Source organism: Epargyreus clarus, unplaced genomic scaffold, assembly GCF_041222505.1.
Source record: "Epargyreus clarus isolate Ecla_fem2 unplaced genomic scaffold, WU_Ecla_fem_2.2 ptg000005l, whole genome shotgun sequence".
NCBI lineage: Eukaryota > Metazoa > Arthropoda > Insecta > Lepidoptera > Hesperiidae > Epargyreus > Epargyreus clarus.
In genome coordinates, this window is record NW_027332213.1 from 5,209,624 (window position 1) to 5,233,921 (window position 24,298).

The 24,298-nt window shown below is 35.1% G+C and overlaps 1 protein-coding gene and 1 non-coding gene across 6 annotated transcripts; both read right to left on the reverse strand.

Moving 5' to 3' along the window:
- Positions 1-510: 510 nt before the first annotated feature.
- Positions 511-23,822, reverse strand: LOC140757981 (zonadhesin-like). Of its 5 annotated transcripts, XM_073093908.1 has the most exons (18): positions 23,693-23,822; positions 22,312-22,518; positions 21,572-21,733; positions 21,114-21,302; positions 20,705-20,902; positions 20,102-20,302; positions 19,695-19,856; positions 19,187-19,375; positions 18,639-18,836; positions 17,997-18,203; positions 10,632-10,826; positions 8,303-8,476; positions 5,803-5,994; positions 5,336-5,497; positions 2,938-3,126; positions 2,010-2,207; positions 1,362-1,562; positions 511-758 (listed from the first exon to the last, which is right to left on the reverse strand). In XM_073093908.1, exons 1-18 carry the CDS (start codon positions 23,745-23,747, stop codon positions 739-741), a joined length of 3,099 nt encoding a protein of 1,032 aa, XP_072950009.1. In that variant the 5' UTR covers positions 23,748-23,822; the 3' UTR covers positions 511-738. The 5 variants fall into 5 exon arrangements, with proteins under 5 accessions (XP_072950009.1, XP_072950013.1, XP_072950012.1 ...); XM_073093912.1 differs by lacking the exon at positions 10,632-10,826; XM_073093911.1 differs by lacking the exon at positions 8,303-8,476.
- Positions 13,325-13,397, reverse strand: TRNAR-ACG (transfer RNA arginine (anticodon ACG)). Its single transcript has one exon. It is a non-coding gene; the product is annotated as a tRNA-Arg (tRNA).
- Positions 23,823-24,298: the final 476 nt, after the last annotated feature.

Genomic DNA, 24,298 nt, shown 5'->3' on the forward strand with positions numbered 1-24,298 from the left:
ACGCGTCATTCTGAGATGCTTACCTGTGTATCAGAACATTTCACCTCATCTATTAAAGCTCTCGCTATGAAACCACGTTGTCGTAATAAAGTAGATACTTAACATTATTAGGCTTGTTCTAAATTCAGATATATTGAAATTTGGTTGAACGTGTCATGTTTCTTATCCTCAAAAATTAGTTCTCAAAATTCACTTACATTATTATATTATTCCCTATTTCGGTGTTATAAGAGCAGTAATAGGCTGCCGTGTACTGGTGTGAAGGGTATGATAAGGGACCGACATTTCCATGAGACATCGCTTACTTCGTCCTTAAGGGTAGCATGTGTACCTAAATGACCTTAAGTAATACTTCGATCGATTAAGGATTGTTTGTGGATGTTAATGGGCGCAATACCCTCTTACCATTAAGTGGCGTGCATATACTTTTGCTATTTCGAAAAAAAAATAGTACGGTCTTCAAAGTGTTGAAAAGAGAGGAAATACAGTTTTGAAAATGAAACACTGAAGCTAAATGAAACTTTTTTTACTATGGAACATATTTACCGAAACAAAAACAAATGGATTCCTTTTATTATTATATTGAAGTTATAAGAAGACTGAAAATTTATGAATTAAAATTAAAATCAGTAATATCAGTTAAATTAATAATAAAATATTAAACTCAAACAAATATATGTTATTATTTAAAACAAATTATGACATTTTCATTAGGTTCGTTCAATTTCTTCCAATACTTTAATATTGGTCACCCGGGGCTGAAACAAAATAAATAAAATCAGTAATTACAATAACATGACTTAAGACTAAACAAACATATCAAAGAATTTTACTTAATTATTTTTCTTAATAGTGTAAACCTTAATAGTGTGAACCTTAATGCGAAGGACGAAAAGGATGCAATGCAAAATATTATATATCGCATGGAAAAATATATTCTTGTCTTCACAATGTTGTATCTTAAGGTGAAAATAATTAAGGCTTGGTTGGTTGTATGTAAGGTTGGTTAGCCCAACTATATGTAACGAATTTCGTGTGTGGCAAACTATTCTTGTGACAAACTGCATGTTGGCAACCATGTTTGTGACAAACTTCATATATGTTAAATTATGTTTGTGAGGAATTGCTCATTTGACACACATCTTTTCTATGAACGCGTATTTGGCAAATATGTTTGTGACGAACTACATATGTATGGTCAATTTATGTTTCTGACAATTTCTGTGCATGAAAAACTATTTTTCTGACAAAATGCGTGTATGCTAAACATGTTTGTGACAAGTTCCTTATTTCGCAAATATATTTGGAATTGTAATGAAAGTGGCAAAATATTAGAGGTAGACGATGTTAATACTACTTACGGCACTCTTTTGCAGTGACACATATGTCAGTTCCGTTTCTGAAGTAGCCCTCCTTGCAGACGCACTGCGGCCTGCAGTCCGGCCCGTAAGACCGACAGTCCCCGGGCGCGCTCACCCTGTTCCTATCTCTGCAGCTATCCGAGAAACATGGCTCCGGGCATGGATTCCATTCCTCGAATGGACGAGTACAGTTTACCGGCGCTGAATGAACAAAGGGATATCATAATGATTTTCCATATCTTCCGTAAATGCCATAAATGGACCCTTATAGCAGTTTTACTACAATCTCGCCATGAAATCTGATACATCTGAGATAGGTATTATTAAATTTTTGTCAGATACATTTATTTTTATAATACTAAAGCAACAAACGAAAATGTACTTCCACCAGTTGGTAAAGGGCCAATGCACCCATGGATATATGTAATCAACCCCAGATAAGATTAAGATTCGTACCTGAGTTTCGCAAAAAATGTTCCAACTCCTGAGGACTAAGTTGGAACGCTTCGGTTAAGCGTGACCCCTTGCCATACTCTTACTTAACACTGCTGTTATTCTTGCAAAGTTACTGGGAAGTACTTTCTCTTGTGAAAACAGATGAAATCTCGTTTGCCAACCAATGAATCAAATATTACTACCAATACTTACGACATTCCCTAGCAAGAATACAGGTATAGTCATCCACACTTTTCCGTAAATAGTTCCTCTTGCAACCACATCCAGATGGACAATTCCTGGCCGGGTCACAGATAAGAATACCACGGTTATCATCCACTGGACAGTAAATGTTGGGACACCTGATCAAACACCCTACGAATGTCTCGTTCTGCTTGCATGGATAGCCACCTTAAAGAGAAACTTTGGGTTATAATAAATTAGATAAATGCTTATCTGTATATTATTCTGAATAGGCGAAGACAAAACAATCCGCTACCATTTTCTTTTTTTTAATAATCCGTTTTCTTATTAATACTCAATCTATCTATTTATTGCGTTTTAGAGATTGAAATATGACTATCTTTGTTTTCAAACAATTAGTCTATTGTCGATCTTTGGTATGCAAAACATTTATTAGATTCTGGTTAAAGACATTTATTCTCAAAAGAAATATACATTTCACTTTATGAGATACGAACTTAATTTAAAATAAACAAATAGTGAGCATGCAGTAAGTAAAATACTAAAACATTAAGGAGTTTTGTGCACTATATTGTTAAAAGAAAAAAAAGGGGGGTATAATGAAATAATACTCGTAGTTACTTTGTTGTGAACAGAATGTTACAGGGCCGGATTAAAATGAAGTTTTTATATATTGTTTTAAATTATTTTAAAAAATATTGTAACTTTTTGATTCCTTGATTCCTTTAGGTATTTTATTAAACATTTTTGCACCGTTAAAGTAAATACTTTGTTTCCCATAATTTGTACGAACTTTTGGAATGTAAATATAAATAATATATAATATAATAAATAAATAAATAAAGATTCACGCGCGTGTATGTTGCAGATAATTTCAAATGTCAAGGTAGCGATGACTATTTCATTGGCCTCATATGTGCATAAAACATGCCATTACCTGGACAATCGTCAGGTTTAATACAATTCCCATCTTTCTTGTCCAGAATGTAACTAGGATCACACGCGCATTCCGCGGTGCCACACTCAGTGCCGCAGTACTCAGCATCCGGTTTGGCACAGGTAGACGGACACCCAATAGGACAGTTCACGTACGTTGCGTTGTAGTCTCCCTTGCAGTTGGCGTATTCTGGAAGGAATGTGGGACAAATATTATTATCTAAGATCGGATCTAAGGGGCACTAAAGTAATTCTTGCCGGTTTAATTTCTTGGAATTTTGAAATCAATTAAACTTTAGGATAGAACGTGGACAAAATATATCACCCCGTTAACATACATACTCATACCATAAACATACTCATATCCATGCCATAAGTATGTCAAGAGTGACAATAACTAACTTACCATGACTACACAAAATTGTGTCTAATAACAGCAGTGTTATGAGCCGCTATGGTCAGTTTGTAGGGTGTGGCAAGGAACACATACTTGTTATGTTATGTTATGCTCTACTCCAGGTGGGAATTTCATTTTATCTGGTATTGAATACAGATTTCCATAGACAGCAGTACCGACTAACCATCAAGTGAACTGCATGATCATGATCATTTGATACTTTTGCCAATACTAAGCAAGATCACTTCAGTGAGTTTCACACTTCATGTAACTATGTGATCGCTATATCGCCTATGTATAATATAATTATCATGATAATAAATAACTTAACAATAAACAATCGTCAGGTTTAATAGAAGGTGGTAGAATCTTTTCTGGTTCGACTCCGACGCCACCACCACCACACCTATTTCTGCCTCATAACAGCAGTGTTAAGCGGTGTTGTGTTCTGGTTTGAAGGGTGACATCTGGTTTAATATAGTACTGGAAAAAATTAAGGGATCAAAAAAAAATTCCAAATTTTTCGGTAGTTTTCAACAGGCCGTAACTTTGAGAGAAATGGTCGTACAGGAAATAAAAAAAAAAGGAAATTGTAGCTCCAAGTGTCTAGTTTTTGGATTAGAACTTCAAAATTTTGTAGCCTCCGCGGTTTCTGAGTAATCGTAGAAAAACCAGCAACAAAAAAATTTTCAAAATTTTTTTAGTTTTTTTTTGGTCTACGGGCGTGGAAAATTTTTTTTTAGCTTAACCACCATAAGGATCGGATACTTTGTTCATTTAGCTTTAATTTCTTTTTTTAATCACCCTGATACGTCCACTCCTCGCTGAGATATCGGTCTTCAAATGGAAAAGGATCTTTTTGTCTTTGATTATCGATATCTCAGCAATCAATGATCGTACAGAAAGTTAAAGATGGGTTTCAAGAACTTGAATAAATTCCCCTTAACGACTGTCTATTGTTTTTTCGAAAAAAAATTTTTTTCTTTCTGTCACATGAATTTGAAAATGCAACAAAAAAGGGCTTTTGGTGGTTTTTTGGAAAATCAAGCGCTGGATCGTAAATATTGAGGAAACCACTAATGTTAAGTGTGCCTTTTACAGTTCAATATGTCCACAAAAACCCTACAAAGAATCAAATTAATCCAGCCAGCCGTTTTTTTGTTTCACTTGATCGAATTTTTGAAAAAATTAAAGGATCATGTTTTTTGCTCTGAAAAGCTCATAATTTTTAAAAATGAGAAAAAAAAATTGTTTTTCCGAGCTTTTTCCACATTTTTGTTCCAGAAAGTGCTTAAATTTTCAAAAAGAAAAGAAAAAAAAACTCCGAAAAAACAATGGACAGTCGTTAAGGGGAATTTATTCAAGTTCTTGAAACCCATCTTTAACTTTCTGTACGATCATTGGTTGCTGAGATATCGATAATCAAAGACAAAAAGATCCTTTTCCATTTGAAGACCGATATCTCAGCGAGGAGTGGACGTATCAGGGTGTTTAAAAAAAGAAATTAAAGCTAAATGAACAAAGTATCCGATCCTTATGGTGGTTAAGCTAAAAAAAATTTTTCCACGCCCGTAGACCAAAAAAAAACTAAAAAAAATTTGAAACTTTTTTTGTTGCTGGTTTTTCTACGATTACTCAGAAACCGCGGAGGCTACAAAATTTTGAAGTTCTAATCCAAAAACTAGACACTTGGAGCTACAATTTCCTTTTTTTTTATTTCCTGTACGACCATTTCTCTCAAAGTTACGGCCTGTTGAAAACTACCGAAAAATTTGGAATTTTTTTTTGATCCCTTAATTTTTTCCAGTAGCATTCCGAAGCCTTCCAGCTTAGTCCTCAGGGCAGTAGCTTAGTAGCAGCGCATCTGTGGCCGACCTCAGGTAGGAATATCTAATCTTATCTGGGGTTGATTAGAGATATCCATGGGCGGCAGTAGCTATTAACTATCAGGTGGACTGCATGCTCTTCTGATACTCTCATATTATATTAAAAAAAAACTTACTTTCACATTCTTCTCGCGGCACGCATTTACCTCCCTGTTCCGACACTAAGAAACCTGGTGGACAGTTGCATGGATTGCTGTCCGGTGGACAGTTTTGTGGGTATGGCAGCGAACATGTGGGCGTGCATGCATTGAATGTACAATCAAGTACTTGTTTTGGTCCTGTGAATAAAATTTACGGTAAAGATAGAAACTAAAATGGCATTTTTTTCTCTAGGTTTCTATGGTTGCCCTTTTGAAGGTTTTGCCCCTCGCAAAAAAAAGGGTTGGTATGTTTATTAAAATAAAAAATTAAGCAAATCAAAAATAACCCGTGTAACATTTTAGAGACTATGCCGAAATACCTCGTATAAGAACACAGGTTCGATCTGTTATAAAAATAAATTTTAGGCATTAAATATTTGCTATAAACACTTATTTGATCAGGAATGTCTTTATTGAACTAGAATGTTACAAAGCATACATACCTGGACATTCTTCATTATATATGCATACACCATCATCGTTTCTCAGATAATTCGGGATACAATCACATCCAGGAATACATTTTTGTTCCGAATCGCAAACATAGTCTGTGTATGAGATATTACATGCTTGTGGCGGACAGAGCGTCTTACAAGGCACTAACGTCTCATTCTTACCACATTGCGGTTTTGTACCTGGAAAGAAAAAATAGAGATCAACAAAGGAAGCTAACGCCTCAGGAAACATTAGGTGAATTCGCAATGCAATTATGTTGCAAGACTGAACTATTTTTGGTATATCAAATTCAGAGCCAAATTGAGAAGAGGTGTGAAGGCCCCGGGGCATCCGATCCGGATTCCGTTAATTATTTTCCGAATAAATGGAACACATTTTTTTCGAGTCTCTCGAAAATTGATTGCCAATAAATAAAATTATTTCAATAAATATTGTAGTTATTAGTTAAGTAAGTAGCGAGTAAACATACTGTTTAAAAAACCTAAAAGGTACTAAGTAATTCCAGGAAATTTGGATATTCTCTTTATTGTTAGGACCCTCTATTGTGAAGAACCTGGGCAATAGACCCCAGATCTTTCAAATTTCACCATGGCATAATTTATCCGTTCGTTATTTACGTATAAATTAAGGATTATATGTATATGTATATATGCACGCAATTCGTAAATCGATGGAGTACTGGAAAGGACATATTTTGGAAATTATATTCTTTTTTTATAATATAGGAGTAGCATACTAGCATGCAGTCCACCTGATGGTAAGTGGCTACTGCCGCCCATGGACGTACGTAATCAACACCAGATAGGATTAGATATTCCTACCTGAGGTCGGCCACAGATGCGCCGCTACCCCTGAGGACTAAGCTGGAACGCCTCAGAAAAGTCTGTCTCCCTTACCACACCCTTCAAACCGGAACACAGCAGCGCCTAACACTGCGGTCATTAGTTAGAAATAGGTGTGGCGGTGGTGCCGCTGGAGTCGAACCACAAAAGGTTCTACCACCTTCATCTATTTTATATTCGTACAAAAACGAAGTATTTATAAAGTTAAGTCGCTTATTATTCCACCATGTGCCCATATGTAATGTGTTGGCTATCCTAATAAATAAAATGGTACATTAAAATAATTTCATATCGGTAGAATGTGCGTCATTAAATAAATATTTGAATAACTATGGAATGGTGGTCATAAATGAAATTGCGACAATTACTTATCTTGTTTGCCAAATAATTATAAATGCAAAAACAATATTGATAGAGTGATTAATATTCCAGTTTTAAACTCTTACCGTAAAATAATTTTGCAATATAACAGATATTTGAGTGTTGTATTATTTTTACTTGATATAATAATATATACAATAATACATACATACTATTTAGTTCTTGATAATGTCTCGTATAATAACTATTTCTTGGTGATACCTTTATCGTAAACATTTATGATATCAACTTTATTTATTTTCAAAGTTAACAACAACTAACGGACCAATATTTTAATAATAATTAGTATGCATTAAAACAACATGCATATGGTTAATTTTCACCAGCCTGACAAAATTAATCTTCATATAAAGCATTATTTAAATAGTAAGCATTATTTAATTAGTTAAAATTAGTAAAGGTTTTAATAAAATTGACAAACGGCTTAGACCATGAACGCATCGGTTCTTGCGGTAGTGCGCAGCGGAAGAAAATTAATTGGTTTACCGTTATCAATAATAAATCTATTCAATCTTTAATCTACTTTTGATCAAAAATTTTCAAGTTTAAAACACTTGAATATGAAAAATTTCTATCTTTGGTAAATTAGGATAGATTGAGTAATACCATCGTTCAAAAATTACGATGAAAAAAATGAATAATGTAGTGTATCTACTTATACATTTTACAATATTGACTAAAACACGAGGAGTTACATCATTGCTTCAAAGAGTTACTAACGTACAAAGTGTATATCTTACATTAGAAGCCTGAATTTGTAATACGCTTTGAAATGTTCTTCATTTGCAACTAAAACTACTTTTCTAAAGACATAAAAACCACAGTAGTCAGGAAAGTAGCACGTTACTTTGCTTCAATGAAAATGTTTCAGTTACAAACATACAAAGAGAACTGGTACTATTTTATATAAAATATTAAATGTTACTTCCAATATAAATGTAAAGGATAGACTTCGGAGTACAATTTATCGTAAGTAAAACTTTTAGTTAATTTATGGTACAATATATATTACGTAAATTATACATACGGATACATATAAAGTTAACTGCAATATGTTTGTATTCCTCAATATTATTACTTTATTAATTTATTTTTATTTTATTTATTTCCAACAGAAATAAAATCATGCTTATCTAGCCCGTACGATTCGGTAGAAAGAGATAATCGCGGTACAGTACATTAAGCACCGCTATGACCCAAAAATGTTGGTGATGCTCAGTTTTATATAACTACGTACATAAGTGCATTAAAATAAGCAACATACCTCCAGATCCATGATTGGTGACATGCGAGGAAGAATAACTTGAAGCAGACGCATGACTTGAAGATGAGCTCGAAGAACTGTATGACGAAGACTGGGAGTACGCGGTGGCTGAAGAGCCTGATGGACTCTTTGGAGGTTCTTCGCTCGGTGGTACAGGATTATTGTTCCCTGGGGCTATGAATTAAAATAGATTAGCTACAATACACGGATTGATCGGATAAGTATGGAATCCCACAAAGCGGGTGTGTTCTTATGTAAGTAAGAAGTTATACTTCAGACTCAGTGAAGTGAAACTATCACTAACTAAAAATACAAAAAAATATTGGTACAAGATGATACGACACCATACGACCCAACATGTTATGAAAAGAAAAGTAATGCAACTTATTATAACGTATCCTCATGTATCTTAATATACCAAAAATATTGTTTTCTGCTAAACTTGCAATATTTACTAGTCAACTTTATGGTATCGATTTTTATCAAAAATCACAGTCAACGTTTTTCCCACCCACCCCAAAAAGATTATAATTTCAAATTTACAAAATACAAGTGCGATCTCATTTGTATCGATTACAGAACCAAATCCATTATTTTTAAATAATATTCTTATTGTGCTGAGTACTAGAGTTCACACACACAAACACAATCATTGCAGTAAGTCTAAATGTGTCACTTCAAGTTAACACGTCTGGTACCTGCTATCATGAAATTAGTGTTATCACAAGTGTTATTAAGTATTTTATACACTGACGTTCTGTGTAGTTTTCCATTCTTAGAATGGAAGGAATACAAGACTTCCACATTGGTTTGGATTTGTATTGTTTTTCTTTAAGTTTACTTTTAGTTATATTTCAACAGGATAATTCCAACAACTTCTAGATACAGCAAGAGTAATCTAAATCTGAGAGCTGATTTGTTGATGAGAATTTAGTTGGATGAGTTGGATCAACAAATATCAAAAACTTTGTTTGCTTAGTTATTACTAACTAAAATAAACAACAACGATGTTAATTACTAATTATATAGCCTTAAATTATCACGCCATCACGATTCTTTGAATATGTAATTTTCCTATATGTGAATAATGCATAATTATTGTAATTATTTCAGTAAACATTTTTAGTTAATAACACAAATCAGAAATGTGATATAAATAAGTCGTTATAGAATATTTGGTAACTAACATAACATTAAAAAACAAACTTTGAAGAAAACATCTCTAATCATGCAATCTCAAGTCTTTTCAAAATAGACCTCTATTACATCTACCTCACATATTTCTTTACGTAACAGTTTTCACCCACGTCCTGGTTCTGACTGAGCAAGGCAAGGCGCAATACAAGACGTTTCAGCTTAGTCATCAAAAATATCAATAAATGGAGTAAAACTCGTAACCTATTTCGAGGCATTTTTCTTGTCACGCAAATTTATGTCCGCATACGTCTCTCACTCGTATGCGTGACTAACCCTCTGCATTTTCACAGCATGCCAGAGTCACATCATTTCGAACAGAAGTGTATGTGAAACGATACGATATGAGAGTCACGCATGGGGACCAGCACTGCACGCGGGCAAAAACTCGCGTGATAGGAAAAAGGCCCTTTTTTGTTTACGAGGGGGAAACCTTCAAAAGGTACCCGGTGTCGTGGGAGCGACGCAGGGTTATGTGGGATTATTACCGCACTAAAACCCCCCGGTGGCGTGGCCGTCCTCGGCGCTGCCTAGAGAGCTCCGGGATCTCCAAAGGAACGCGACCGGAGTCCTCTTAGCGCGTTGCCCCGTCGGGCTCCGCCCAGGTGAGCTTGACGCTCGCCACACCGTCTGGTGCGTACGACGGTATGCGACCACACATACCGCCGTCCTTCCCGGGGCCGCTGGCTGGGTGGTTCGAGCTCCCACTCTTGCCACCCGGAAGCCCCCTTTTAGTCGCCTCTTACGACATGCAGGGGATACCGTAGCCCTATTCTGGTCCCGAAACTACAAAGACAAGGAAAAAGGCCCTGAAAGATGATCAAGGCTAATCATAATAAAGACAGCCGCTTAGGCGTTAAAAAGCAGTGATAGCTTAATGGTTGTAACTCGGCCTTCCGATCGGGGGATCCAAGGTTCAAATCCCAACGCACCTCTGATTTTTCGAAGTTATTTGCGTATTAGAAATTCATGTTAACAAAAAATAGTTTACACATTGTTTACGAATTGTTTACGACTGCTATTAAAGAATTTCTAAAACACGTTTATATGTAAACCAACAAAAATTTAGAACGTACTAGACACGATTCCTGTATTCATTAAAATAATGATTATAAGATAAAATATAGGTACGTACGTGGAGGACAATTGTCATTCAACACACATACACCTTCATTTGTTCGCAGATAATCCCTTATGCAATCACACCCGGGAATACATTTTTGTTTTTTCTCACAAGAATATGTTGTGTATGAGATGTTACATGCCTGTGGCGGGCATATTGTCTTACATGGTACCGCTACCTCATTCTTACCACATTTTGGACGTGAAACTGAAATTTTAAATTAATTATAGTTTAAAAAACTAAAAATCACGTTTTTATAGTTAATCAAAGTAAAAAGTAATAATGATTGCAATCTAGTAACTTTGCCATGAACTTTATTCCGAATTAACGCCATCTAGCGATTCGGTGGAGAACTTTGTAGGACAATAACAGCATCACTTGGCAAATTTCTTCGTGCTCACTTGCGCTACATAATAACAATTATTAAATAACTAGATGACCCGGTGAACTTCGTACCACCTAATTATGAGTGACTATCTGTACCTCGTGGTTTCACTCGTGTAATTTATGTATTATGTCCATAAACTACTGGTAAATATTAGGAAATGGCCACAGGAGAACAGGAAAATAAAAAATACAATTAAATAAAATTCACTCTACCTCTCTGCACTCTGTTATCTGTGTTATCTGTTATCTGTGGTTATCAATTCGGCCGGTATCTTTTTTTTATGTATGTACACGAATTACTCCGCCGTTAGTGAACCGATTTTAATAATTCTTTTTTTATTGTGTTATTTTTTATTGTAGGTTCTAATGAAATTACAAAGTCAGTTCATCATTGACTATTTAAGGGTCTGATAATGTGGCTCGGAGACAAAATATGTAACTCCTCAACCGATGGGGATATTTGAGTTGTGTTTGAAGATATTTGGTGTAAGTTCTAACGAAATTGCAAAGTCAGTTCATCATTGACTATTTAAGGGTCTGATAATGTGGCTCGGAGACAAAATATGTAACTCCTCAACCGATGGGAATAATTGAGTCGTGTTTGAAGATATTTGGTGTAGGAGGTTCTAATGAAATTGCAAAGCCAGTTCATCATTGACTATTTAGTTAGGTTAGGTTGGAACACATAAGACAATATAAAACTAAGCGGGCAGGGCGCGGCAGCGCCCTGCGAGCGGCCGGTTCCAATCAATGTAAATTCAGACCTTACCTTAATTCATGATCACGTTTATACAATTTTATATTGTATTAATATAAATGTTATTATGTCATCACTAAAAAGGGTAAAAAAAAATTTAACAAAAAATACAACCGACTTCTATGTCACTATATAGTAAAAAATAATTCAAATAAATGTTGGTTTAGTACCTACATATTTCTGAAGTCGGCGCTCAATATATTTCGTTCGAATTATTTTTTACTTTGTAGTGACATAGAAGTCGGTTGTATTTTTTGTTATTTTTTTTACAAACACGCGAAAAGAAATAACTGTATAACTATAACTTCAATAACGGTTTTTTTAAAGAAAGTTTATTTACTTATAGTACTCTAATCGGGTTGTTGAATAGCTAAAAATGCTGAAACAGGTGTGTAAATAGAAAGGCGGTTTATAACAGTCTTAAGGGTTGATCTAAAAAAACAAACAGTGACTCAGATGCTTCATTATGTCTTATGATAATTTTCTTAGTGCTCCAAATTAACGGATATTAAATTAAAGTTCCATACCCGATTAAACGACCCTAAGGGTTGATTTTCCAAAAACGGTGAAAAATGTGTTCTATTATTTTGAATCAAAAAGCTAAATTCCAATTTTCATAGACTGCTTCAAAATCTGCCGACTTCTAAACGAAGTGTCTTCTAAAGCCAAATGCAAATTTTTACAGTCTTTGCTTCCAAATTAACGGATTTTAAAATAAAATTCCAACCCCTACTTAACCAACTTAAGGGTTGATTTTGCAAATATCGTAAAATAGATATTTAATTACTTTCTATCGAAATCCTATCAAATACCAATTTTCATATAGATTTGCATCAAAACTGGGGGACTTTAATACAAACTTTCAACTCTTATTTATTCACGGAAACGCGGTCGAACAGGATAAAAAGTATCCTATGTCCGTCTCCTGGTTCTAAGCTACCTCTCTACCAATTTTCAGTCAAATTGGTTCAGCCGTTGTTGAGTTATAAAATGCTTCACGAAAACGCGGTCGAACGGGATAAAAAGTATCCTATGTCCTTTTCCTGCTTCTAAGCTACCTCTCGATTAATTTTCAGTCAAATCGGTTCAGCCGTTCTTGAGTTATAAAATGAGTTCACGGAAACGCGGTCGAACGGGATAAAAAGTATCCTATGTCCGTTTCCTGGTTCTAATCTACCTCTTTACCAATTTTCAGCTAAATCGGTTCAACCGTTCTTGAGTTATAAAATGACTTCAAGGAAACGCGGTCGAACGGGATAAAAAGTATCGTATGTCCTTCTCCTGGCTCTAAACTACCTCCCTACCAATTTTCAGCTAAATCGGTTCAGCCGTTCTTGAGTTATAAGTGGAGTAACTAACACGACTTTCTTTTATATATATAGATATTAATTACCCTACATGAAGAATTTTACAAATATACAAGATACGCGCGAAAAACATAACACATACTTTGTTAATAATTTGCTCTTTCTTAGTAATGATTTTTTTTTTGTTAGAACAAATATTAATTTACATAGAAAATATATTGTAATATAAAAAAGTACCTTAATCGATAATCGTGCGACCCTGCCAGGATTCGAACCTGGAATCTTCTGATCCGTAGTCAGACGCGTTATCCATTGCGCCACAGGGCCGTGGATGTTAAGATCGAATTTATGAATTCAGTTCATCTCAATTTATTTATTTACGTTTGTTAATTCGATTTAATTAAACTTTACAATAATAAATTATACCTATGTTCGCCGTCTTGTTATTTGATGTTTTATTTATTAATTAATAATTAAAAAATAACGAAAAATTAAAGTCAGGACAGTTACATAATTCAAAACGTTACAATTCAGAATACACTAACACAAATAGCTAACAAAATTGAATTAGTAGTATATTATAATAGCTTAGCAAATTTAACATCGCAAAAACCTAGCTGGGTTGATAACCGATATTACCATAATAACCATAACTTTTCATGGTCAGTTCGATACTAAATTGGCATGTAATGAACAATTATTTTAACAAAAGACAAATTACCACACCTGGAGTGTACGTAGCCGACGCGCAGGCGAAAAGTATCAAATACACCAACACCATCGTTCAATACCACAAAACAAGTGTTGCCTTTTGTTGAACAACACCGTTTATAACATCGTTTGCATAATATGTTTTTGGATAATACAACGTTTTGTTGTACCGTAGATTCCGTAGAAAACTACTTAAATTGTGTTGTGTTAAGTTTATTTATTTTATTCATTACATATTTAGTATAATTTGGTGCTAAAACAACATTACAGATTACCTATATGTCCAATGCGTTTATTTAGCCAGAAAGCATCTATTTTTATGAACATATGGCAAAATATTAAAAAAATAAAGATAAAGTTATAGAAACCTTTATTACATGCTGATTATTTATAACGTTGGCAAATATGGCCTTTTCATTTTAAAAGAACAAGTAGAATATTAGAAGGTATTCTAATGATAAATATTATTAAAAGTATGTACCAACTAGAAATATAAAGATACCGCATATAGCCAGTTCACAGTTGACTTTTATTTTTAGTGTGACCTTGACCTTCACATTGGCTTTGCAATTATCAGAAACAAGTTCGTGTAATACTCGAGATCATTGCCAATATTATCTATTTATTTATATCATACTAGCTGACCCGGCAAACTTTGTACCGCCTCAAAATCCATTCATCAAATATATTTCATATAAAATATAGCCTATGTTACTCGTGGATAATGTAGCTTTCGAATGGTGAAAGAATTTTTAAAATCTGTCCAGTAGTTTTTGAGCCTATTCATTACAATCAAACAAACAAACAAAGTTTTCCTCTTTAAAATATTTGTATAGACATGCTTAGATAAGTAATATTTATAAACATAATAAATAAGTAGGCCATTTTATCATGAGTAATCAAATAGTGGTACGATTGGATATAAAAGTAGAGGACACAAATTATACTTTCTTTGTAAATAATAGTTGACTTCCTGTTAATACATATTAAATCTTTTACATTCTCTTGAAGATTAACCCTCAATTACAGCAGTGTTAAGCTCTGCTGTGTTCGGGTTTAAGGGAGACATACTTTTTTGGCGTTCCAGCTTAATCGTCAGGGGTAGCGGCGCATCTGTGGGCGTCCTCAGATAGGATTATCTATTCCTATCTGGGGTTAATTACAGATGTCCATGAGCGGCAGTGGCCTCTTACCGGCAGGTGGACTGCGTGCTCGTCTGCTACTCCTATATTATAAAAAGCTTTTATCTTGAGGGTCTAAATTTAAAGTAAGTAAAAGAAACAATAGATTCAATATAAAGGAAATGGTCGCCAAAAAATATTTTTTACCATGATAATATCGCTTCACTTACTATCACACTTTATGACTCATTTTTACACCCAATTGACTACGGGGAAATTAACCATTTTTTTAATGTCTTTATGCAACGATAATACCTATATGTGACGAGCATGATAAATAATAAGTGGCCTCACAACACATCGTAAGTTTATCTGGTATCAAATCCAACTAATAAATATTTAACTGAAACAGGAGTCACACTAAATAACTAAGTTACAATTGTGCTCGTTTTTTCTTAGGCTTAATCGATATTGGATCGCCCAGTATATGTAAGGTGACCTGCCCGCAATTTTCAGATCAGCAGAAACTTCATCGAACTCTTTTCAACCGTAAAATTTTCCGTTGGAAAAAAATATCTAAAAAATAATTCCTAAGCAATTTTCTAAGAAAATTACGGTCAAAGATAATATCTGAGGAACCCTTCGCCATTGTGAAACCATTGTCCAAAAACAAAGAGGACTTGTTACATGTTACGCACCATATTGATAAGGTCAAACACGTATCTCATACAAGATTACTTAACAGATTTAAAACATCTTATTTCATAGTAGGTAGTACTTTAATAATAAATTCAACGTTAGAATTGGCCAATTAATATTCTGGAGAATATACATAGATATATAGATTTTTTTAGGATTTTTTCTTTGAATTTAAGAGCAAAACTTTTAGAACCTACCATTGGTAGAGTCACACATAATTTTGCCTCAGCAGTAACGCTGTTGTGTTCTGGTTGGAAGGGATTAATAAAAATACATATAAGTACAAACACGAGGCATTCCAACTTATATGTACCTCAGAGGTACATATAAGTTAAGATTATTACAGATGTTTACGAGCGGTGACCACCACTTGCCGTCAGATAGACTAAATCGGCCAGATAGCTTAATAGCTGTACCGATCCCCAAAATACAGAAGTTTCTTAAATAAGACGACAAATAATCTCGCTTACGTACGATATAAGAACACACCTGTTATAATAGCCACTTATTTCTTAAAAATATAAGAAAACAATACGAAACAAAACAGATTGTTTAAATAAACGCTACCGTATCAGTATATTTAAATAGTTATTTTATTTCTCAGTCGTATTTTAAATTTATTTTAAGTAGACTATAGTTTTTTTCATTTTGTAGGTACTTGTGCTCTGCTTTTAGAATACAGACGCTTTCATGAAAGGAAACCAGTCTTTTCTCTTTACATAAAACTTTTCTTTTGAAATTGCCTGCTGATTCAACTGCTACAGAATTATTTTTCAAATACAAATTTTTAGCTTTTATTTTACTAAGTTTGGTAGGTACGAGTATTTATATTTATATCACTTAATATTTTTTACTTACTCATATTCTATCAAATCGTGGAATGGCATTAAATCGTCTCAGTACCTAACAATGTAGACTTTGGTATGAATATGTATTAAGCACTTAATAAGTAAATGAAAAAAAGAATCGGAAATAATAATTATTTGATAGGCTACGATTTAAATTATAATAAGTATGTCATAGAGCTTTCTGAGTTATTACAAAATTTTATCTGGAGCTATTTTATTATCTTTATATAAACAATTTCTTCACATTCTACCAACTCGTGCTGGAATTTCATGGTATTAAAAAATCTCAGAACCCAACAAAGGATACTTATGAACGTTTTTAACTCTTTGTCGTCATCAACGCTTTATTGACCCACTGCTGGGTACGGTCTCCTCTCTGAATGAGAAGGATAAGGCCATAGTCCCTAGTCACATAGCTTTGAGATTTTTTTATATAAATCTCTCAGGTATGTAGGTTTCCTCACGATGTTTTCCTTCACCGTTTTAAGCAAATGATAATTAATTTCTAATACGCACATAACTTTGAAAACTTAGAGGTCAGAGATGTGACTCAGAGGGTTTGAACCTCGGACCCCTCGTTGGGGAGACCGAGTTTGTAAACCATTAGGCTATCACTGCTTTGTTAATGTAACACTTTGTAAATGAGTTAAATCTAATTTTAAATTAGATGGTAGGCAGTTTAGAGAAGTTTTCTGAACACATGTCAGGTTAAAATAGCTACACTCTTCACTACTTTTGGCTCTACGCCAGCTCTGATTCGGCTGTAACTTACATTAGTCTATACAATCTTATTAAAATTATAATTATCTCCTACAAAACTCATTATTTGACATCTCACGTCACATGAAGAGTTTTTATGATCAGTATGTATTTTAAACAAGAAGGATACAAAATACTAATTGAAATGTTCAAATCAATCAAACTATGTCAGCATGAAGCTTTGTCCAGCCACTTAGCTAAAAATAGCTATAAATATCTACGGTGATACAGCAGACGTACCACCGTTTAACCTATTTCTACCTTACAATAGTCATCATCATCAACCCATTATTGTCCCACTGCTGGGCACGGGTCTCCTCTCGTAATGAGAAGGATTAGGCCATAGTCCACCGCACTGGCCAAGTGCGTATTGGTAGACTTCACATACCTTTGACATTTTTTTTTATAAATCTCTCAGGTATGCAGGTTTCCTCACGATGTTTTCCTTCACCGTTTAGCAAGTGAAGTGACCTTACAATAGTAGTATATATAAACTTTCCTGCATTCTGGTTAGTAGTTAAGTATGTAGAGTGCGATAAGGTAGATAATTAAGACTAAAAAATAATAGTAGAATGTGATGAAATGTGGAGTAATTACGCGAAGTTTTACAATTCAATTAAAAATGAACAGCAATGAATTGATTACCTTATTTTTTTCTATATGTTGTCAAAATTATGAAAAGAAAATACTGTTAAGAAAATTGTTGCATGACAACTTTTTTCCTGTCTTAGCAATGATCGGAAATCTTTGTCTAAATAAGGAAGTATATATTCGCCATCAATACTTACGAGTACGACAATCTTTAGCAGGAACGCAAATTTCAGTTTCATTTCTGTAGTAACCCTGCTTACAGACGCACTGCGGTCTACAGTCTGGTCCCGAGGACGGGCAGTCTCCGGGTGCGATCACCCTGTTCCTGTCTCTGCAGAAGTCCGAGAAACATGGCTCCGGGCATGAACTCCATTCCTCGAACTGACGAGTACAATTTACCGGCGCTGGAATAAAGATATTTTCACTAAATTATTTTTATATTAGCATATTATTATTGTTTTATGAAACTTGCAAAATATTGTGTTTTTCCACGTTCTATATGGATTTGTCACATTTAATTCGAAACCATTCAAAACTTTGAAAGTGATTGTTTAACAAATGCATTTTTATTATCAACAACGTGTTGAAAATATATCTCAGTTACGAGGTCAATATGTGTTAAACGTTTCTCCTCTTAAGTTACTTGCATTTGATTTTATACATTTTTTGTTTCGTCTTTCCATGATAAATTACATTGATTGCTTATCATGTCGTAACTGAAATTTATGGGACATGCTAAACACCAGACGCTAAATACCATATATACAAGATACATTCAGATTATAAGAAAATATTTAAAGAAACACATTACAAAACTATCACCACTAAATAATACTTACGGCAATCCGAAGCAAGGATGCATGTGAAGTCATTCACACTCTTTCGTCTGTAGTTTCCCTTACAACCGCACCCAGGTGGACAGTTCATAGGTGGGTCGCAGACCGGGGTATACCGATCATCATTCTCCGGGCAGTAGATTTCGGGACATCTTACTGCACAGCTCACGAATGTCTCATTTTGCTTGCATGGGTAGCCACCTTAAGGTTAATATAAGTTTCGTTTGAAAAATATGCAACATTTTATGTATTTCATTATGCTCTCCATTGTCAAAGCGGAAAGTATCGTACGTAGGTACTGACTGAGGTAGATATCGTGCTGACTAGACCAAAAAATGAAATGATGAGTTTAAATTTTATTGCTGATAGGGTATCGTATTTTTCCTTTAAGGATACTCTAATGGTACTCACAGCGCTTTACGCCGCTAATTTATTCAAAAGACTTGGGATAAGTCCAAATAAATTATAGGAGGATTTAAACCAAAAATGCTGATATTGTCAGCTACCTAACACAACCTAGCTTCGAATGAATTTTAGAACCAATTAATGACCTGGACAGTCGTCAGGCTTGATACACTTTCCGTTATCCTCGGATAGAAGGTAACCGAAGTTACACGTGCAATCGGAGGTTCCGCACTTAGTGTTGCAGTAATCGGCATCCGGCTTAGCGCAAGTGGACGGGCAGCCGAGAGAACACTCCGTGTATGATGCGTTGTAGTCTCCCTTGCAGTTTGTGTATTCTAGGAATATTATACAATTTATTAAGAATCGTGTACACTGCATTAATTCGAAGTGTATGATGATTTGAAAATAACAGCCTTTTTAAACAAAATGCATACTTATATGAAAAATTTAATGCACCGTTTTTGGATTTGATTTGGAAAATCTGGAAACAGTGATTTTGTGATCTGAAACCAGAACATTATTAATGAACCGCGAAATTATTTTTAAAGAAAAAGAAGTCCATTACCGCCAGGACATCAAATATGTCCTGGAGGTCGATCTCGGATGTATTGCTGTTTTGAGGACTAAAATGAATTCCTGAAATTAGAATCTTACTCTGACATTCCTGTTGTTGAACACATTTTCCGCCGACATCAGATACTATGGTTCCTGGCGGACAGTTACATGGATTGCTGTCTTGGGGACAGTTTTTAGGATTCGGTATCGAACAAGTAGGCGTACATATGTTGTATGTACAATCTCGTACCAACTCTGGTTCTGTGAATTATTAATATAATTTGACAATATATATATATATATATATACACACAGACACACACACACACATATATATATATATACATATATATATATATATATATATATATATATATATATATATATGTGTGTGTCTGTATATGTATGTTGTCAAATTACTGTATGAAACATTGTCAAACAAATATTTTTGTTCTATCAAATCTCATAACGAAGGCATTCTTAGTCGAAGACTTATTGGTACTTACCACACTGTTCAGCAGGAACGCAAATGTCACTATCATTTCTGTAGTAGCCCTGTTTGCATACGCACTGAGGCCTGCAGTCTTCCCCCGAGTATGGGCAGTCTTCAGGTGTGCTCACCTTGTACCTGTCTCTGCAGTAGTCTGAGAAACATGGCTTTGGGCATGAACTCCATTCCTCGAATTGACGAGTACAATTTACAGGCGCTGGAAGAAGAGGATTTCTGCAGGATTTTCTATCATTTTTTTAATTTCATTTAATTAACTCGGAGCATTTACGTGTGTCAGTACTACAACATCAGTTAAGGAGTACTGTCTTTTTTAGTGACAGATTTCTTTGAAGTACGAGTACATTGATCATTTATAAGGTGACAGGTGGCTGTCATATATGTGGTTTGTCTGCAACGGAACAACCACTACACCTATATCTGATTTCTAACAGGTGAACTGTAATATTAATTACTACTACTACTAGGTACTCTTGCGCAACTATTGCCGATCTTAGGTAGATCTGCTGCTTATTTTCAGGTGGACTGCATGTTCGTTTGCTAGTTACTTCTTTTTTGTAAAAAGAAATACTAGATATACTAGAGATAAAGAGATACTCACGACAATCCGACGCAAGAATGCATGTGTATTCGTCCACACTCTTTCGCATGTAGTTTCTCTTACAATCACATCCAGGTGGACAATTAAAGGGCGCTCCACAAGCGACGGTATACCGGCCGTCGTTCACCGGGCAGTAGATGTTGGGGCAATCGACTAAACAGTTTACGAATGTCTCGTTTTGCTTGCATGGGTAGCCACCTTCAAGAAACATGTGCATTTATTTTTCTGAATTTTGAATACTTGCCTAAATATATTTTACAATCTTAAAGGTGGTAAGTAATTTGGATTAGCGTTGTTTTGATTATAAAAGTCAAAACGCTTTACTTTGAGTAAATAACATAGAACATGCAAGTACACATGTTTAGTTTGTTTTAACATATTAGACCAAAGTAAAAAAAAAACGAATTACCGGCACAGTCGTCAGGCTTAATACACTTTCCATTATTCTCGGATAGAAGGTAACCAGGATCGCACTTGCATTCGGAGGTTCCGCACGTGGTGTTACAGTACGCACCATCGGGCTTGGCGCAAGTAGACGGGCAGCCGAGAGAACAGTCTGTATATGATGCGTTGTAATCTCCCTTACAGTTTTGATAATCTACGTATATAATAGATTAAATTAAAATATTTTTATAACTGAAATTTATAGATCTACGACGACGATAGGAACGACGTAGTGTCTCAGACACGAAGAAAGGAAGGTCTTTTTTGATTTTGAAGGATAACTCATTCTATGAAAGATAACATCGCGAGGTAACGTAAATTGGTTATCTAGAAAATAAAGTACCCAGAATAAGTACCCAAGCGGGGCCATCCGAGAACATTCGGCGAACGCGTAAATCAAGGTAAGAAAATCTGTAAACTTACTTTGACATTCCTCTCGTTGCACACATTGCCCGCCGACATCTGATATTATTGTCCCTGGTGGACAGTTGCATGGATTGCTGTCCTCGGGACAGTTTGTAGGATTCGGCAAAGAACAAGTAGGCGTGCATTTATTGTAAGTGCAGTTACGTACTTCTCCTGGTCCTGTAAGTTTCATAACTAATTTAGGTTTAGGTCATCACGCCGACCAAGAGTTCACACACCTTAAATTTTTAATTTTTAGATAAAATAGACACACTATGCAGCTATTAAAATCTGAGCGATTAAAATTTGCATTACCAAACTATGCACGGTCGAATAAAATTTTCCACGGAAGTATACAATTCTGCATGGCGGAATAAAGTTCCGCGCGATCGTACAGACTCTGCGCACAGACGTATACAATGAAATCCTGCATGGTCGAATAAAGTTCTGCGCGCTCATACACAACAGACTGCACGATCGACATACTATACCTATAAGGGTCTAATATTATGTAGTTTTCAGTGGAATTCAATTCAGAATATTACAAGTAAGAATCGGGGGGCAGAGCGGTCACTATACCGGTCTGACGCGCAGAGGGTTCCAAATTCGATCCTCGGTCAGACAAATGGCTGAATGAAGAATTTCTATATTGGGTCTAGTTGTTTGTGTATTTGTCTTTGAATGTGTCCATGGCACCCACAAATCATCTTAATGAAGAACTATGAGTGTAAGAAGCGGCTTCAAATTGTTTTAATTACCAGGTCCATTAGTAGTCTTCGAGGAAGCGTAACTGGAAGCAGATGAGTAACTTGAGGAGCCTGAGTTTGTAGATGAGCTATAGGACTTTGCAGTAGCGCTGGCACGTGATTCACCATTCGAAGACTGGGCATATGCGGCAGCAGAGGCACTTGTTTGCTTGTTTGAACCTTGATTTGGTGGCGGACGGTCAGATGGTGTCCCTGACGCTGTGAATTTATTTACTGTTTATTTATTTATTTATTGATGATTTGAATGACTTTGAATTGTTATTTTTTAAACGGTGATATAAACAAGGTACAACGCAGTGTTCAAGTTTCCCGATCAGACAGTCATTTAAAATCATTTACATATATGTAATTGTAGCTACTCGCTGTATTCAAAGGGCACGGGCCGGTTGGAGTGGCGCCAATTAGGGGAGGCTTTTATATCCAGCAGTGGACCTCAAAAGGCTGATGGATAGATGGAGGTACTCGGTAATCGTTCCAATAAGACTAGTTTTAAACTAAGTCTTTACCACAAATACCTACCTACAAATGGCACGTAAATTCGAAACAGGAAATTTGTCTGGCAATACAATACCAAAAATAATAGTATCTGTGTATTTATAATCATGACGTCAAAACCTGATTTTCACTGTTTCGTTTTTTAAACATGACCCTAATAGGTATTGGCAAAAGGAAGCTCTTTTTTCCGTGAATTTCATACGGGTTTATATCTAGGAGATGAGCAAAAGAATCTTAATTTTATACAAAGTTACTCTGATATTGTGGTTACCAACACACACAGGCAAACAGGGTAGCTACGACAAAAATCTCCTTTTCTATGCGTTTCATTATATATATTGAATGACATTGTTTAATAGAAATATAAGTTATTCTAATCAATAAAACATCTGTAAACACTATTTTATGAATAACTACTTTCACGTTTACATCGATAACAATTTAATGGCGAAGCAGTGATAACCTAGCGGTTAAAACTCGGCCTGTCAATCGCGTGGTCCGAGGTTCTACACTTCTAACCCAAAGCCTCTGATTAATGAAAATGAAAACTATGTGTGTTTGTTGAGGCCCCGGGGCTGACGCCCCGGTTGCCCTCCCTTAAATCCGGCCCTGTGTACACGTCTTCTTAGAGGTGATGCAATATTTTTTAAATAAAATAAATAAATACACATCCGAGAATTCTTTAAAAATATTTTCTCAAAGTTGTCTATCAAATTGGAATCTATCAAATCGCACTAGACCAGCACGCTTGATAATGACCTAAACCCCACTCACTCTGAGAGGAGAACCGAGCCCAGCAGTGGGACAGTAATGAGTAATCGACGACGAATTTAATGGTAAGCGATGTAAGTAGGTATGTAAGGAAGTATAAACGCACCTGGCGAGAACGAAGCAGTCGCTACAGCGAAAACAATTAAATACACATACGCCATCGTACAGTATCACGAAACAAGTGGTCCTTCGGCGAATATCACCGTTGTTATAAGCGTGTACAACAGCAAAAGACTATCGTTTGCACAAAACACTTCATTTGCAACGTCCTTGTAGGTTGCGTAAAAAATATTGAAATTTTACTATAAGTAGATATCTTGGTATTATTTGTTTAAGGAATTTCAAATGTATTTTTTATTATAAAAGTTACATGCTGACCGAGCCCTACATGAGGGTTCTTACTATCTTAAAGTTGTATAGGTAGTATAAGTTGTATAAGTTGTATTTGTAGGTATATTTTACTCAAGAACTACAGTTATTACTAGGAAAAGTAGATACGTACCTCAGCCAGTCAACCAATCCCAGTATCTGCTTTTTCCCAGAAAATTAACAATACTTAAAAATTAAAACTTTACACGGATATCCAAACTTAAGTACCTACGTGTTTTTTGTTAATACGTCTTCGAATAAAGATCTATTTACTTCATTGAAGAACACACCTGTTTAAATACCTATTAAGAAAAATATATATGGAACAATCGCAAATTAAATA